At 37.1% G+C, this 15,582-nt stretch overlaps 1 protein-coding gene across 1 annotated transcript; it reads left to right on the forward strand.

Annotated features, from left to right (window-relative positions):
• The first annotated feature begins 261 nt into the window (after positions 1-261).
• zc3h15 (zinc finger CCCH-type containing 15) lies at positions 262-14,355 on the forward strand. The gene is made up of 10 exons (XM_077217122.1): positions 262-440; positions 1,062-1,163; positions 1,261-1,369; positions 7,280-7,432; positions 7,691-7,782; positions 9,682-9,867; positions 9,995-10,141; positions 10,370-10,486; positions 10,639-10,771; positions 13,312-14,355. The coding sequence occupies exons 1-10, from the start codon at positions 363-365 to the stop codon at positions 13,497-13,499; spliced, it is 1,305 nt and encodes a 434-aa protein (XP_077073237.1). The 5' UTR covers positions 262-362; the 3' UTR covers positions 13,500-14,355.
• The last annotated feature ends 1,227 nt before the right edge of the window (positions 14,356-15,582 follow it).

Consider the following 15,582-nt stretch of genomic DNA (forward strand, 5'->3'; position numbering starts at 1 on the left):
GTTCAATGTCCTTTTGTTAACTAGGAAACTAGCGTTTATGATAATTCCGATAGCACGTGAGGCAGCATCATTTCAGTATAAATGAGATGAGACATAGTATGAGGAACTGGCTTTAGACAAGATTTCAAGTAGTCAATGGTGCCAGTAATGATCCTCAAAACCATAGCTCAAAACATGGACAGAATTTTCAGCAGCGACCGCTAGAGGGCTCTGTTATGCCACGTGCGCTCACAGCATGCGCGTCCGCACCTCCCAGAATGCATTGCGGCTGCTAGTGAGGTTAGCCTACGCGTACCTGTGAACATACAGCACTGTACGGCTTCTGGGTTTCTTCAATTTTATACTGGTTTTCATTAAGCGACATGCCTCCGAAAAAGCCAGCTCAAGCTACATCAGGCAATAAGAAAACACAAGAGAAGAAAAAAGAGAAGATCATTGAGGTGAAATTTGCGGCGTTTAGCATTCATACAGCATGCTGAACTCAGGGCCTTGTGTTCTGATTCACTTTCTAGCGAATTCCAGCAGCTTTTAATGGAATTTTAAGTCTATAATGAATGGAATAACGGGATAAGCAGTTATATATATGTTTAATAGGGTTAGACTAGGCTGTCAAACAGCTATTGTCAATTTAACGGTGAGAAAGGAGGAAATGACTGAACAGAGTCAAAGTCTACTGCTAGTAACGTTAAGCCACATTCAGGCTGTCTCAACCTAGTGAGCTGTTCATCTAGATAGACATTTTAAATCAATATGGGTCGTTTGTACGTTTGATTTGAATGTGACAACATGATTAACAGTTAGGGTGCTTATTAGGTTTTCAGACACCGCCTTAGTGATCTGAAAATTATTATGTGTTATTACTCAGTCTTAAAGTTAATTGCTCGTTTATGCTTTGTGTTAATCAATTATACATATTCTTTGTGTAAGAAATGACTTGCTTGAAACAATATGGCTGTTAGTTTTGGTTACGTGTTTATCATCTGATTATGTAACTTGTTTGTTTTAGTATGGGCTGATTCTAATTATGTCATTTGTCACTGAATTTTAATCGTTTCTCACAGGATAAAACCTTTGGACTGAAAAACAAAAAGGGCGCTAAACAACAGAAGTTCATTAAAGCTGTGACACAGCAGGTCAAGTGTGGACAGCAAAATGCTCGGCAGGTGATGATCATAACGCTGATTTTAGTGTGCTTATCTTAAGTCTGCATATCCAAGCCAGTGTCCTGAACGTCTTTGCTGTATCTTGTTTTATTTGTAGGTCGCTGCTGAGTCTGAAAAGAACAAAAAGAAGGAAGACAAGAAAAAGGAGTTGTCTGAGTTGAACGAGCTCTTTAAGCCAGTGGTGGCAGCTCAGAAAGTCAGCAAAGGTAACTGGTCCTTTGAATGAGGGACAGAACCTTATTTTAAACCTTTCTTTGAATCTTGCAGCTTAATTCTAATCAGGGGTGCGTTTCCCAAAATCATCTTTTGTCATCAGTAGTCGTAATCATCATAATTTAGCGATTACAGACAGTGTCATAAATATGTGTTTGGAACTACAGTTCTCGATCTGTGGTTAGAAACATGGTTTCTTGTTAGTATGACTTGTAGACTTAAAATTGATCATGTTCTTGAGCAAAATAATAAGCTGACATGCAGTAAAAGCTATATATTGTTTTGTTATACAAACTCATATACAGTCATGTGAAAAAGAAAGGGCATCCTTTAGAATTTTATGGTTTTACGTATCAGAACATAATAAAAATCATATGCTCGTTAACAGGTTATTATTATTATTATTATTTTATATTATTATTTAACAAAAACTGGGCCAAAATGGAAAAGCCTTGCATCATTCTGGAGTAAGTTTGGCTCACTCATAGTTTGCTTCAGTTCATAGATGTATTTATACTATGGGGCTGTTGAATGCTTGAATCTGATTGGTCGACGAACGTTCTAAGGTGTGCAATTATTTTCAGGGAAAGGCTGAAGTAGTTCTAGGCAGGTCTTGACCTCATTACCGTTCCAAATCACTTTGCATAGTTAACTGTAATAACGTAAAATAGGATAAAATTCATAAGAAAAAAATTTATGGACAATTTTGATTTTCCAGAAGTAAATTTTAATATTTATGGTGAACATGAAAATTAAACACTTGGCGACGGCAGTATTGGATAGCCCAGATGAAAAAAACAAATAAACGGAAGAGGATATGAAAGGCAGCCGGCAACAACAAAAGACATAAAACAATCAGTGAAGAACAGCTAGACCGACTCGAGGGAAAAAAACATGAAGAAAACACCATAAAAAACAACGTGTTTAACGACTGGTTTAAGGCCAAAAGTACGTCTGTGGACAAAGTAGAGAGAGACGGGGCAGACGCTTTAAACACCCAGCTGCGAGTTTTCTATGCCACTGTCCAAAACGTATCAGGCACAGAGTATTCAATGTCAAGTTTTCTCTCCCTACGAGCTGGACTGGACCGCTACATATCCAAATTAGGGCAGGGTATTGTTAGGAATTTCACAATTCGATTTCGATTCTTGAGGCTTCGATTCTTGAGGATTCGATTTCGATTCGATATTGATTTATTAGCTTCGATATCGATTCAATAATTAGTAAATACACAAGTAATTAAGTACCTGAGTATATTTTTAAATAATGTGTGCAGTATTACCAATGTTTAAGAACAAATTGACCCCAGCATGTTTCCTGTCATGGTTTATTTAGCAGAACAAACTGGTCAATATTGTACATGTGTTGAATACAAACCACAACTGTAACAAACAGGTGCTGTATTAACACACCTCTAAAGTGCATGTAACTGTAATAGAAAGTATATTTCTTTCTTCCTATACATTTAAGTTATAAAAGAAATGTAAACAGAAACACAAAATGTGCATACTCAAAAAAAAAAAGCACTTCGTGAGGCACATTTGCACACACACGCAAGGACTCTAGCTCTCTCCCTCTCTGCTGTGCTGCTACGCGGTTTGGAGCTCGGGAGCTCTAGATTTTGGGAGATATGAACTAATTTGCGTACATCAGGGAGCCACGATCAATATGCGGGAGACTCCCGGAGACTTATTGTTGTTCTTATTATCATTTAGGAGGGCTTAGGAACATTTTGGAGTAGCTTCAGCCCCCCTAAAATAGGCCTAACGCCGTCCCTGGTTGGTGGTGCAGGCTTGAACGGAGTGCAGCTACTGCCCGTCATCTTGCTGTTTTGGTAAAGCGCGTCTTGTACAACGCTGAACGCTCTCACTAGAGTGTTGGCCACAGCGCCGCCACTGGCCGGTGGGCTGAATCGATTCATAGGATTTGATGAATCGATATTGAATTGAGAAACAAATAATTGCAATGCATTGATTAATCGATATTTTTACCCAGCCCTAATCCAAATACAACATCATTGGGCAGTCAGAATTCCAATCATCCAACGACATATTTAGGGCCATCCTCAAAAAGTTTCGCAAGGCTGGGAAAGACTCTAGATCTCATCATCCACCCATTTTGAGTGCTGAAATAGAGCGCATGCGTAACTCTCCGTATCTGTCACCAGACACAGCAGCCGGGCTGGTTCGCAAGGTCTGGTTTGACGTTCAGCTGAACCTGGCAAGGAGGGGACGTGAAGGAAATTGAGTCAATTTCTGAGAGTCAAGAAAGCATTCATTCGTCATTAAAAAAGACGAAAATGATGATGAATATATTTGCTTGTCTTATAATGCAGAAGCAAAAAGCCCACTGATCCCCACAAAGACTGCTAACGAGGATTCATGTTTGCCAATCCAGGGGACCCCCTTTTAGCCCGGTTAAAAGTTTCATAAAGTGCATCGCCAAATGCCCACCTGATGCCACATCCTTCTATCTTTATCCACTGAAAGTCCCACAGAAGGAGCTTTACAGGAGAGATTGCTGGTATTCCCACAAATACTAACTCTAAAATTATGTTTTGGAATTGGCAACGCAGGTTTGGGATTAGATGCGTGAGAAATTATTCTAACACACAAGTGTATGATGACAAAAACTTGACAAATGTCTTGAAATACATCATCTGAACAATGTTTCAGGTAGGGATGTGAATTTCTGCCAAAAATGGCATTCGAAAATCGAGGAGCAAAAGTCGATTATCGTAAAAAAATAAAAAATAAATAATAATCTGTTTGGTTGTAAAATGTATTACCTGAATGAAATTAATTCGATTGAATCGTCCTGTGGAATCATTCATTCACAGACATCATACGAAGATGTTCAACTAGATCTTCATCGCTGGCAAAAATATGATGCATTTGCAGATTTGCTTTCACTAGACTAAACTGTAGGCCCACGGCCACTTCATCCAACGCTCTTGATGTTCTTACATCTTCCTGTTACGACTCCGAGTGTGAATTGAAAGCGCATCAGAGGATTCAGTGCGTGCAGGAAACTGAACAGACCATTCAAACTGATTCGCGAACCGATTTAGACAGATCTGTTTGATGAAGTCTTTGAACAGAATCGACTCAAAAGAGTGATTCATTTGTGAATTGAGCATCACTCATGCCCATAAAAAAAATGCAGCGCGCTTGGAATAAACTATGCATTTAACAGCATGTATTGCATTTAAATAAAGTAACGAGAGGAACGTCGCCCCAACGTAAGGAAGTAAATGTAGCCTACTTTGTAGACGGTTACTACCATAGACAGTAAAAGGTTACTACCCACCTCTGTTGGGCGCAGTTAACGGTCACGGTGCTCTTCTTCTGTTGTTTGTTTACACTATATAAAACACTGGTGTCCTATCGCGCAAAAATACCCTGCTGCGCGATCTGTGACAGTTTGCGTGCCGTCAATTATGACACATTGGAATTGGGCGAAAATATAACAATATTCGAAAAAGTAATTTTATGATCGAATTTCGAACACAGTTTGACTATTCGAAGATCGCGACTCATCCCTAGTTTCAAGGTGTGGTAACCATAGTATAAGCGGAATAATTGACGACGTGCAGTTGAATTATTAGAAAAATAATGCTGCTTTCCATCGTGATCGCATTACCACCTCGGGTGTGCATTATTTTTCTAATAATTAAACTGCACGTTGTCAATTATTCCTTACATAAACTGAGTGTGTGTGTGTATGTATGTATATATATATATATATATATATATATATAATACCCACACACATGAGTTACATAATCAAATGACTTTTTTCAAGTATCTAGTAAAGTAATGCATTATTACTTTTTCAAATAAGTAACACAAGTTACTTTGTTTTCCCATTTATTGATTGACACCTCTTCTGTCCCCATGTTGAGAGAAATTAGGAGTAAGGTGCAGAGGCGTTGTGTGCGCTGTGTAAACATGATGGTTACTGTAGTTCTAGACTAAAAGTAAGCATGAATTTATTCATCTCACTTGCACAAAAACAGATTCAGTATTCGTCAAAATGAATAAAAACTGTGAAATGCAAACGCTGAATACTACGGGATTCTGGAATAATTAAATGATAGGGCTGGGCGATATGGCCTAAAGAAAAAATCCCTGATTTTTTCACAAAAAATCCCTGATTTTTTCACAAAAAATCCGATTTACGATTTAAATCGATTTTTTTATCTCCCTACTTAAAATCAATCTGCAGATGACAAAGAAAAATTGTTCGAAACAAGTTTTAACTTTATTTTGTTTTAATATTCCCTTCTGGGATTGATCTGGATTAAAGTGCAATCAGAAACAACAAGACAAGAGGACAGGCCCTGTCTTTGAAAACGATGAAAATGTAACATAAAATAAAATGGGTGGATTGGGATTGGGGGGGATGTGTAATAAAACAAAAAACAAGCATCAAATTATTTGGTAACTAAACATAATTTTATTAAGTTTACTGGTATGCTACTGTTTTTATTATTGCTTAACACAAATTTCACAATTTCAACTTCAATTTGATTCTGATCTTGATTCAATATAAATTCCTTTGGATAAATAGGTACAGTAGATACGTTAAAGTGTTAATTGTTCTCAATTTAAAAAAAAAAAATCACCTAATGGTGTAAACATACAGAGAGCCCTGTCAGTTCGTATTATTAAAGGTTAAAACTAACTCAAATTAAATATAATGCATTTTTTTATAATAACAACCTTATACTATTTTAATAATATAGGTAAAATATTATAAATGTGTAGTATAGTTATCATATTTAGCAAAATACTCCTCTCTATAGCAATTATTTTAAGTCCAACTAACATGCGTGCTGTGGGTCATTAAAAGCCATCCTGAGGTAAATGTAACGTTATGTTACATTTTGTTCTCCAGCTGTTTTATGGACATCTTTCCGCGGTTGAAAAACAGTGATCGATCGATTTAATTACATTTCGGTAAGTTAGTAACTTTATCAAAGAGTAACAAATGATCGATTCACGTGCCGCATGAACTGAGTTCTGTCAGCGTTCTTTCACGTCACATTTACAAGCGCCAAAACGGTGTTTATTGTTTGAATTTTGTAATAAAATTGACAGAATCTGAGAGCTGAGAATCTGTTTTATATCGATAGTAACCTGCTCTGTCTTGTCTGTTGGTGTCAGTGTCCTCTTTGCTTGCCCTTTTTTTCTCTGCGTGAGAAAATGGATGTGTGGCGTGAGAGCGTGTAAAAAGTGCGTCTCTCACAGTGAACACGTGAGAGCTGGCAGCCCTGCAGATTCAGCTTGTAGCCTAAATGTTTTCGGCGGGTGTGCTTCTGCTGCCGCGATCTTGCTCATTTGCCATGTTGTTTGTGTATCTCTATCATGGCAAGCGCTGAGATCGGTCGGAACTACGGGAGCCCAGATGTGAGCGTCGGCGGTTGTTAAAGAGAAAACCGATTTTCATAAAAACAAATCGGCGCAAACTGCACATTCGAGTTAATCGATAAAATCGATTTATCGCCCAGCCCTATTAAATGCTAAATAATACAAATATACTTTGTACATTTAATGTCACTTTATCAACCAATGTCTTTGCTGCTTACCTTCGATGACCCAATTTAACTACACCTGACACCCCAGTGCTCCCACTACAATTCTCCCTCCTTTAACTAGTACTAATTCAAATGTAATTCCTGATATCAGAAATAGACATTGTTACTAGAAAAAGTACATTCTTAATATCAAGAATTCACATTTTAAATGGTACAAATTTAATTTAATTAATTGATATCAAAAATGCATCCTGTGAATGAATAACAGCTAAAATGGCTTGCCATTAGGGCTGGGCGATATGGTTCTATTCTTTGTTCTATCTCTGATCATCTTAATTATTTCTGTTACTCTACTTGATTTCAGGTGTGGATCCCAAGTCCGTCTTATGTGCTTTCTTTAAGCAAGGCCAGTGTACCAAAGGTGATAAGTGTAAATTCTCTCATGACCTCACCTTGGAGAGGAAATGTGAGAAAAGAAGCTTGTATGTGGACGGCAGAGATGAAGATCTGGAGAAAGGTGAGTCCAATAGGACTTTCATTGGGCTACAAATTTTGTATGATATTAAGTACATTAATACATTTGAAAAAGGATCTTTTAGCATGTTTTAAGAAGTTTTCTTTTGGATTTTGGAATTGACATAAGTGGAACTATTGCTCTATTTTCAAGTCTCTGTTTAAAAGTCTGTTATTCTTTTAATGCAGTTAATCTCAAAACGGTTTTGAACTATTGGTTTCCTTCACGTATAATAATGAATTTGTTAATTTATGAATACAGACACCATGGATAATTGGGACGAAAAGAAACTTGAGGAGGTTGTGAACAAGAAGCATGGAGAGGCTGAAAAGAAGAAAGCGAAGACACAAATTGTAAGTTCTGGCAGGATGTATAGTTGTACACTCAAATCATCTTGATATTACCATCGATGTGATTTGACTGGGGCATAAAAAAAAAATTTGTTTGGTTCCGGTTTCCGACCCACCCTGTCCATTTATGTGCGACCCAAATTTATTTTATGAGCTTGGGGAAGAAATAATAAAAATTATATAAATACACAAATAAAAAACTTTGAGCCGAACTAAATTTACGTTATTTGTACAGCACCGTATTTTTATAGCACGCGATGCAAGAGCCCTGTTGTCCTCCAGCAAAACAAACGAGGCAGCTACATGGTCATTCACACATCGTTCGTCAAACTGAACTATAATACATATACAAGTCTTTTTTGTTTTTTTGTCATTTAGGACACTTTTATTCATATACCCACACATACAAATGCATGCATTAGGCACGCACACGCCACATGATACGTTAAAGTGTAACCTCCATCCGCCTCCCAAGTGTCGTTAAAAATCATTCCAAATCCCAATGCCCTCTTCTGCTATCTACCACTTCTTTCGCCATGTATTTGTTCGTTTCTTTTATTATTTTATGCAATCCAAAACACTCTAACCTGCTGCGCTTCGTATCTCCAGAGCACGTCTAACTTGTCCGCTTGTCCGGGACAAATGGATTTTTGAAAGGACAAGTTAAAGAGAATTTTACTTGCCCGAATGGACAAGTAGCCTGATTAGAACATCAGTAACAAACAAACAAAAATAACTAGGGAATCACTAAACCGAGAGAATGATTCTGATTTTATTAAATGTATTGTAAGTTGCGATCGATTGTGGATAATAAATGTATTAGCCTACTGACGGTGAGGTTGGGCTGTTGACGCTCGCGCAGCCTCTCGAGGTTGGTTAACAGATACAGGTACAGATACAGATAATGCTGTACTCGCTCATCCCTAATCACGATTGAAAATGTGACATTGATTTCCTACAACAGTTCTATAAACAATTACAATTAAGTCACTTACATTTTAGATGCAATATTGGGTGTTTTTGTTCTTTTTCAGCAGCGAAAATAGTTCCAAACCAAAATCACAGCAGAACCGCGGCGCATCTCACATGAACACTCACTGTTTTCATTACTGAATGATTCAGCATTTTGACCGGATCGGTTGAGTCAAAGATTCAATGACCCATTCATTAACATCTGTCTCATTCTTGAACGAATCAACCGTTTAAACAAATCGTTTGAATTAATGAATCAATGACTCACTCATTAATACGGCCACCTGCCGCCACCTATTGGCAGTTTAGTGATATGTTTATAAGTAGCCTAGTATACTTCTTTCCAATGTTTCTTATTTGTACATTTAAATCAATTTCATAACATTATTTTATGCAATTGTAATTTTTCAGTGTAAATGATTTAATTTGATCAGCCCCTCCTAGGGTAACAGTATGCTTCAGCTTTCATTTTAAATTCATAAATTTGATCAATAAATTCAATTATTTAGAATAATAAGACACTATAGGGCATTTAATAAGATTGGGGGAGGGGATGCCCTTCAACGGTGCAGATATTACAAAATGCCGATTTAAATATCAAAGCTGATTGAACACTGATGAGAATATTGCTTCAGAATAAATAAATAAAAAATAAAAAAATCCGGACACGCAACTTTTTTACTCGGACAAGTGAATGACAGATTTACTTGTTCGGAGGGCAAGCACATGAAAAGGCTTAAGGTCGCGCCCTGAATAATTTCCTACCTATCCCTTGCTGCCACTAAAAAAAAAAAAAAAAAAAATCCCTATCGACCCATGACCTCAACTGACAACCAACCGGAACCAAACTTTTTTTTTTTTATGCCTGGTTGTTTTTTTCCTCAATTGTAATCAAGAAAGGGAAATTAACAAATAATATTATTTTTTTAGGTGTGCAAGTATTTCCTTGATGCTATTGAAAACAACAAATACGGCTGGTTTTGGGTTTGTCCCGGTGGAGCTGACAGCTGTATGTACCGCCACGCTCTTCCTGTTGGCTTTGTTCTGAAGAAAGACAAGAAGAAAGAGGAGAAGATTGAGGAGGAGATCTCGTTGGAGGATTTGATAGAGACTGAGGTGAGAAGAAAGCGAAGAGATTATTAAGAGCATCGCAGAACATGATTGTGAAGTAACAGTGTCCTTGGATCTGTTAGTGATTTATCAAAAATGTTCATGTTGTAATGATCCGCTGTTATGATTGTAGCGATGTGCCCTGGGAGCAAACGTCACTCGAATTACTCTTGAAACATTCTTAGCCTGGAAGAAAAGGAAAAGGCAAGAGAAAATGGCTAAAGCAGAGCAGGACATGGAGAAAAAGAAAGCCGACTTCAAAGCTGGCAGAGCGTTCGGAGTGAGTACAAATCTTGTCACTGATACTCCTCAGTTTGCCTGATCAGTTAAAACACTGACCTCAACATAGTCAACTGAAAAATGGGACCAAATCTTCAAATGATCTTCTCAGATCTTGTGTTTGCATGTGTTTTACTGTGTCCTGGTTCTTCAAGACTCTTTTACGCGGTTCTGAAGCTGTCGTCTTTTGTGTGGAATGACACTCATCTCATGGTTTCATGTCCTGCAGGTCAGTGGAAGGGAAGTGTTTGAGTTCAGGCCTGAGCTTGTTGACGACGACGATGAGGAGGCGGATGATACAAAATACGATAAAGAAGATGATGATTACTCTGAAGTTTCTTACGAGGTGATGCAACACCACCCGTTTAGCTCATAGCTAGATGGACATTTTACATACAAATAATGGACTTTATCATAAATCAGTCATATGATGACTGATTTACTCTCACTCTCTCCTCCTTGAGTCTTTCAGCATTATTAAAATGATTGTTTGTCCAGATGGAGGACCCAAACGAAGTCCAGGACCTTGACATTTCTAGATTTATCCCTAAAGAGGTGGATAACGCGGGTATAACGATGGCATCAGCAGACAGGTTTTCTGCCAAAGCTCTTCCTACAAATGATACAGATGGTGAGATGCTTACGAAATCAAATTTTCTAGTCAATTCACCTTTATTTCTATAGCTGTAGAACACCCAACCCACCCCCCCAGAAAAATATCAACCAATGATCCAAACTTCATTAAACACGAGACTAATTCTATTGTAAAGCCCTACAGAAGACAATGGTGTCATTATTCAGCTCACATCAGTTTAGAGTTGGTTCAGTTCTGTTCAATAACTGTAAAGTTCAATTCAACTAAAACAGCTCTACAGAAGACTTTGAATTGAACCAGCATTGAACTGACTTGAATAACACTATTTTATTCAAGTCAGTTCAATGCTGGTTCAATTCAGTTCAATAGCAGTCTTGAGGTTTCAATTCAGCTGTAAAGCAGCTCTAAAGAAGACAATACTAGTGTCATCATCCAGCTCAATTCAGTTCAGGGTTTGTTCTTGCATGTCTTTTAAACCCTTTCGTATGACCTGTTTCTTTTCTAATGCTTACTTGTGAGGTCAGTGTCTGTACAATTTTGTGCTTCAATAAGCTCTGAAGTATAGAATGACAATATAAGAAAAAGAGATAAGGAAAAATTATTGAATCGAGATGCACAAACACTAAATTTCTCCGCCAATATTGATAGCCGATTATTCATAATGATAGCTGCTGTTGATACCAATAGTTTTGATTTGTTTATTTAAGATTTTAATATGCAAGAAAAGACAAGAAAACCTGAACAGTGCAGTATACAGTCAAAACCCCAACATAACCCATCCCTCTACCCATTAGTGGTGGGGGGGAAAATACGATTCTGTTCAGTATCGCAATATTTTGCGCATACAATTATATCGATACAGTAGCGCAAAGTGGAAAAGCAACCCAGCTAAAGCGAACCGAGCCATGCCGCATCGCGCTGAGTCGTACCAAGCAGTGGAAAAGCGAAGCGAGCCGAACCGTACTGAGCTGTACCGAGTCGTACCATGCAGTGGAAAAGCGTCATATGTACCAGACTGGATGCCAGAAGCACCCGATGCAATATTTTTAACAAGATAATTGCTGCCAAGACCGGCAACATGATAAATCTGATAAGGCACTTAAAAGCGCACAGAATACACTTAATTAGAAAGTTTATCGTTACAATACATATTGTTTCAAAGCAGCTTTACAGAAAATGAATGTCTAAATTACAATTTAGAGTGATCTGTTATCAGAGGTGACTGTGTGTAATGCATTTCAATTAATTTTCATTCAGTTTAATTGTTTCTGCCTTAACTTAATGCATTGTTTAACAATGAGCTCATTGAAGTAAAGAATACATGTTGTTAAATAATTAGGAAACAGAAAACTTAAGCACTGGTGCTTTTTTACAGACTCAAAATATGAGTGCACAACAAACTGAAAAAATAAAAATATATTTTTTAGGTAATGTTATATTGTTAAAATTGGTATCGAAAAAAGTATCGTTCTGGAACCCGTATCGAATATTTGTTACGATACCCAGCCCTAGGGTCAAATAGAGCCTGCTTTAATGTTCCTATTATTTGTTTTAACTGTTAATGCCTCACAACCCTAAATTCACACACACAGTATGAGTTGCAGTGACGAAACATTTTTCTGGACCCTTTTGTTCATGGTTTAATCAGATCTGTTCATTGGCTGTTTTAAAAAAAATCGGCCAATGGCCAATAGTACTAAATAATTGTTTTTATTGGCTGATACCGATTATTGGTGCATCCCTAATATTTAATACATTTCACCATGTCTTTTAACCAATTGTTTTCAGTGAGTAATCACATTAAAAGTAAAAAGCAATGAGTTAATTCATTCAATATTAGCAACTAATTTTTAGATTTTATGTGATCTTTTTTTAAACCACCTAATAAATTTGAAATCCATTGGTCAAGAGTGATCTATATTTTATAGTGCTTTAATCTGCACCACCTTATGGCTACGTTCAGACTGCAGGCAAAAGTCCAAATTAGTTTTACATATATATAAACAAACTGTGTGGACCGCACGAACCACATGGAATCTGATCTTTTCGATTCTGATATTTGCAACTTCCTTACGTCGGATGTTTTGCAATGCGACCTCAGTCTGAATTGTCATATTCATTTAGCATTTACGTCACTAGATCGATAGCACTGACGGGAGTCACTCCAAAGATTGTATCTGTTATTAATTTAAGACAGCCGTGACGGTAGTCTGATGAGGGAAACTTGAGAATGAACTAGGAAAAGCTCTCTTTCTCATCACCCGTGTCTTCATCTAGTCTTCACCCTGCACGCCGTCTTATTGTTCTGCACATTCAGGTCAATTCAGGACTGTGATCTTTTAACATTAGAATCTGATATTTGCCACATTTAAAATAATTTAGTGAAAAGCCATGCAAAAAAGTCAGATCTTGTTTGCAGTGTGAACGTAGCCTTAGAGTATCTGACCTCTTCATCCTAAACAAGTCTAATAACTCACAATCAGGTCTGGTTATTATCCATAAATGCCATTCTAATTCTTTTCTTCATGTCCACATGCTGCTTTCTGATGTCAATAATCTTTATTTCGTCTCTACAGACAATAAATTGAGCGAGGCCTCGGGTGGAGCCATGGAGAACGGAGAACACAGCCAGGACCCGTCGCTGGAAGATGGTGAAACCAATGAGGAGGAGGCAGAGGCTGTGCCAGTAGATGAAAATCTCTTCACTGGGGAGGACCTAGACGAACTGGAGGAGGAGCTCAACACACTGGACCTGGATGAATGAAGACTGGGACTGTTGCATTATTCATGAACTACACATGGCTTGAAGTGAATGACAATATTTTCACTAATAACTACCACAAGTATTGCCATGTCAGAAATCGCTCTGCCTGCAATATGCACCCTCATCACTCGAGATGTTCCGGGACGCTACAGGAGAGACTGGAGTAGGTGTTCTTGTTCTCTCTAAGATTTAACTTTTTGCCCCCCCCTTTTTTTCTTTTTTTTTTTTTTTTTTTTTTTTTTTAAATGCAGTCTACCCCAAAAGCACAGTCAGGTGAGGGTCTAGTTCTACAGTGGCAACATACTCCAAATATTTATGAGGCTGTTGATTTGATATTTCTGCCTTCTCTTTTGAAAGATTTGATTAAATGATCAACTTTGTAAGGTCATGCGTATGAAATGATCCAGCATAAATCTTCTTTAAGACGTTCAAGCACTATTGGAATCTGGTTTCCTCTTCTGCTGATTAAATGTTGCTTTAATGAAGACAAAGGATTAGTTGATCGGTATCATTACAGTTTTTAACATGTAACCAACTGCATGCCTGTATCAGGATCAGAATGTAAATGCTGAATAAGTGTGCTGACGTTCAAGTGTTCAATAATCAGTTGATCAGAATGAGATGTTGAATGTGAAATCTCTGATGCAAATCTGGCCTTACAGAAGGAGATGAGGACAACGACATCATTACTAGTCAAATTTGATGTTTAAAGTGTTTTCAGGAAGTGGGAAAGTAACAGAGATGAGCTTGTGAGATGAACTAGTAATGTGTCTGTCCTTTTGTATTCAATTGTTTTAAACTGCCCTCACACCAACACACCATAAAAAATTGTAAATAAAAGGATATCAGATACAGATTTTGAGTTAAGATGCCTTATTGTAGCTCTTAATTAAAGGAATCGTTCACCCAAAAAAGAAAATTCTGTCATTAATTACTCGCCCTCATGTCGTTCCTTGACTTTCGTTCAACTTCGTAATGCAAATAAAGATCTTTTTGATGAAATCTGACAGCTTTCTGTCCCTCCATTGACGACTACACAACTGACACTTTGACTCATCAAAAAGTAAATAAAGAGATCGTAAAACTAATCCATATGAATTGAGCGGTTTAGTCTGATTTTCTGAAGAGAAACAATTGCTTTATGATATATGAGCAGATTGAATTTAGGTTTTTATTCACATATAAACATTCATCAAAAATTGTTATCAGATCAGGTAAACAGAAGCTCACAAATGTTCGCTTTACATGCAACTACCAATAAGCGAGGGTGAGTAATTATGACCGAAATTTCATTTTTGGGTGAACTGAGTGGGTTTAAAGTGACAGATTCAGATGCAGATTCTCTGGTCTAGATATGGACGGTATTGTGCTATACCGGATAATGATTACTACATTACGTAAAATATGACATTTTAAAATGTAACCTTTTCATGCCCATTTTTTTTATTAATTATTTTGCAGAACTTAAAAGTACGTAGGCTACATGAATATGGAAAACATAGGATACAATTACATTTAAATAATGAAATAACAGCAAAATAGAACACATGACATTGTGCATATAAATAGAAGAAAAGTATCCAAGTTAAATCACCTAATAGATTAATTGTCCTATTGTTTGTAAGTCTGAGGAATACAATTAGAATTGAATTCAATTAGACATAGTGGAAGACAATAGAAATGTAACTCTTTGTGTTTATGAATGAACAATTTAGCATACAATGAATATAATAAAGTTGGCAAGAGATAAATGATGTCCATTGAAGTCAAGAAAAGCAGCGGAAATTATTCTTGACGTCACCGACGTTTCAGCAGGTTGGTGGTTTATTTTCACTTCCTGTCCAGACCTGAGCCGCGACTACATCAGTTTTAGTTAACGACATAATTAACGAAAATATTTATTTGAAGAATTTTGGTTTTGTCAACAATAACATGACGGTTTTAAACGGTGCAAATATAACTTGATATAATTACACAGCAAGAAACGCATTTTTTATTTATTTTTTATCTTGCGGATTGTTGCTGTTATGAAGGCTGTGTCATCAGGTGAGTGTTATGCAACCACATGCAAGAAAGATCCTTT

Source organism: Siphateles boraxobius, unplaced genomic scaffold (genome assembly GCF_051911475.1).
Source record: "Siphateles boraxobius isolate OS27281-9 unplaced genomic scaffold, OSU_SipBor_1 7, whole genome shotgun sequence".
Classification (NCBI taxonomy): Eukaryota; Metazoa; Chordata; class Actinopteri; order Cypriniformes; family Leuciscidae; genus Siphateles; species Siphateles boraxobius.

Coding starts and splice junctions, on each gene's coding strand:
- zc3h15 (XM_077217122.1), top strand. CDS start 363: ATGCCTCCGAAAAAGCCAGCTCAAGCTACATCAGGCAATAAGAAAACA. Junction 1,370..7,279: donor AGCTCAGAAAGTCAGCAAAG/GTAACTGGTCCT, acceptor ACTTGATTTCAG/GTGTGGATCCCAAGTCCGTC. Junction 10,487..10,638: donor ACTCTGAAGTTTCTTACGAG/GTGATGCAACAC, acceptor TTGTTTGTCCAG/ATGGAGGACCCAAACGAAGT.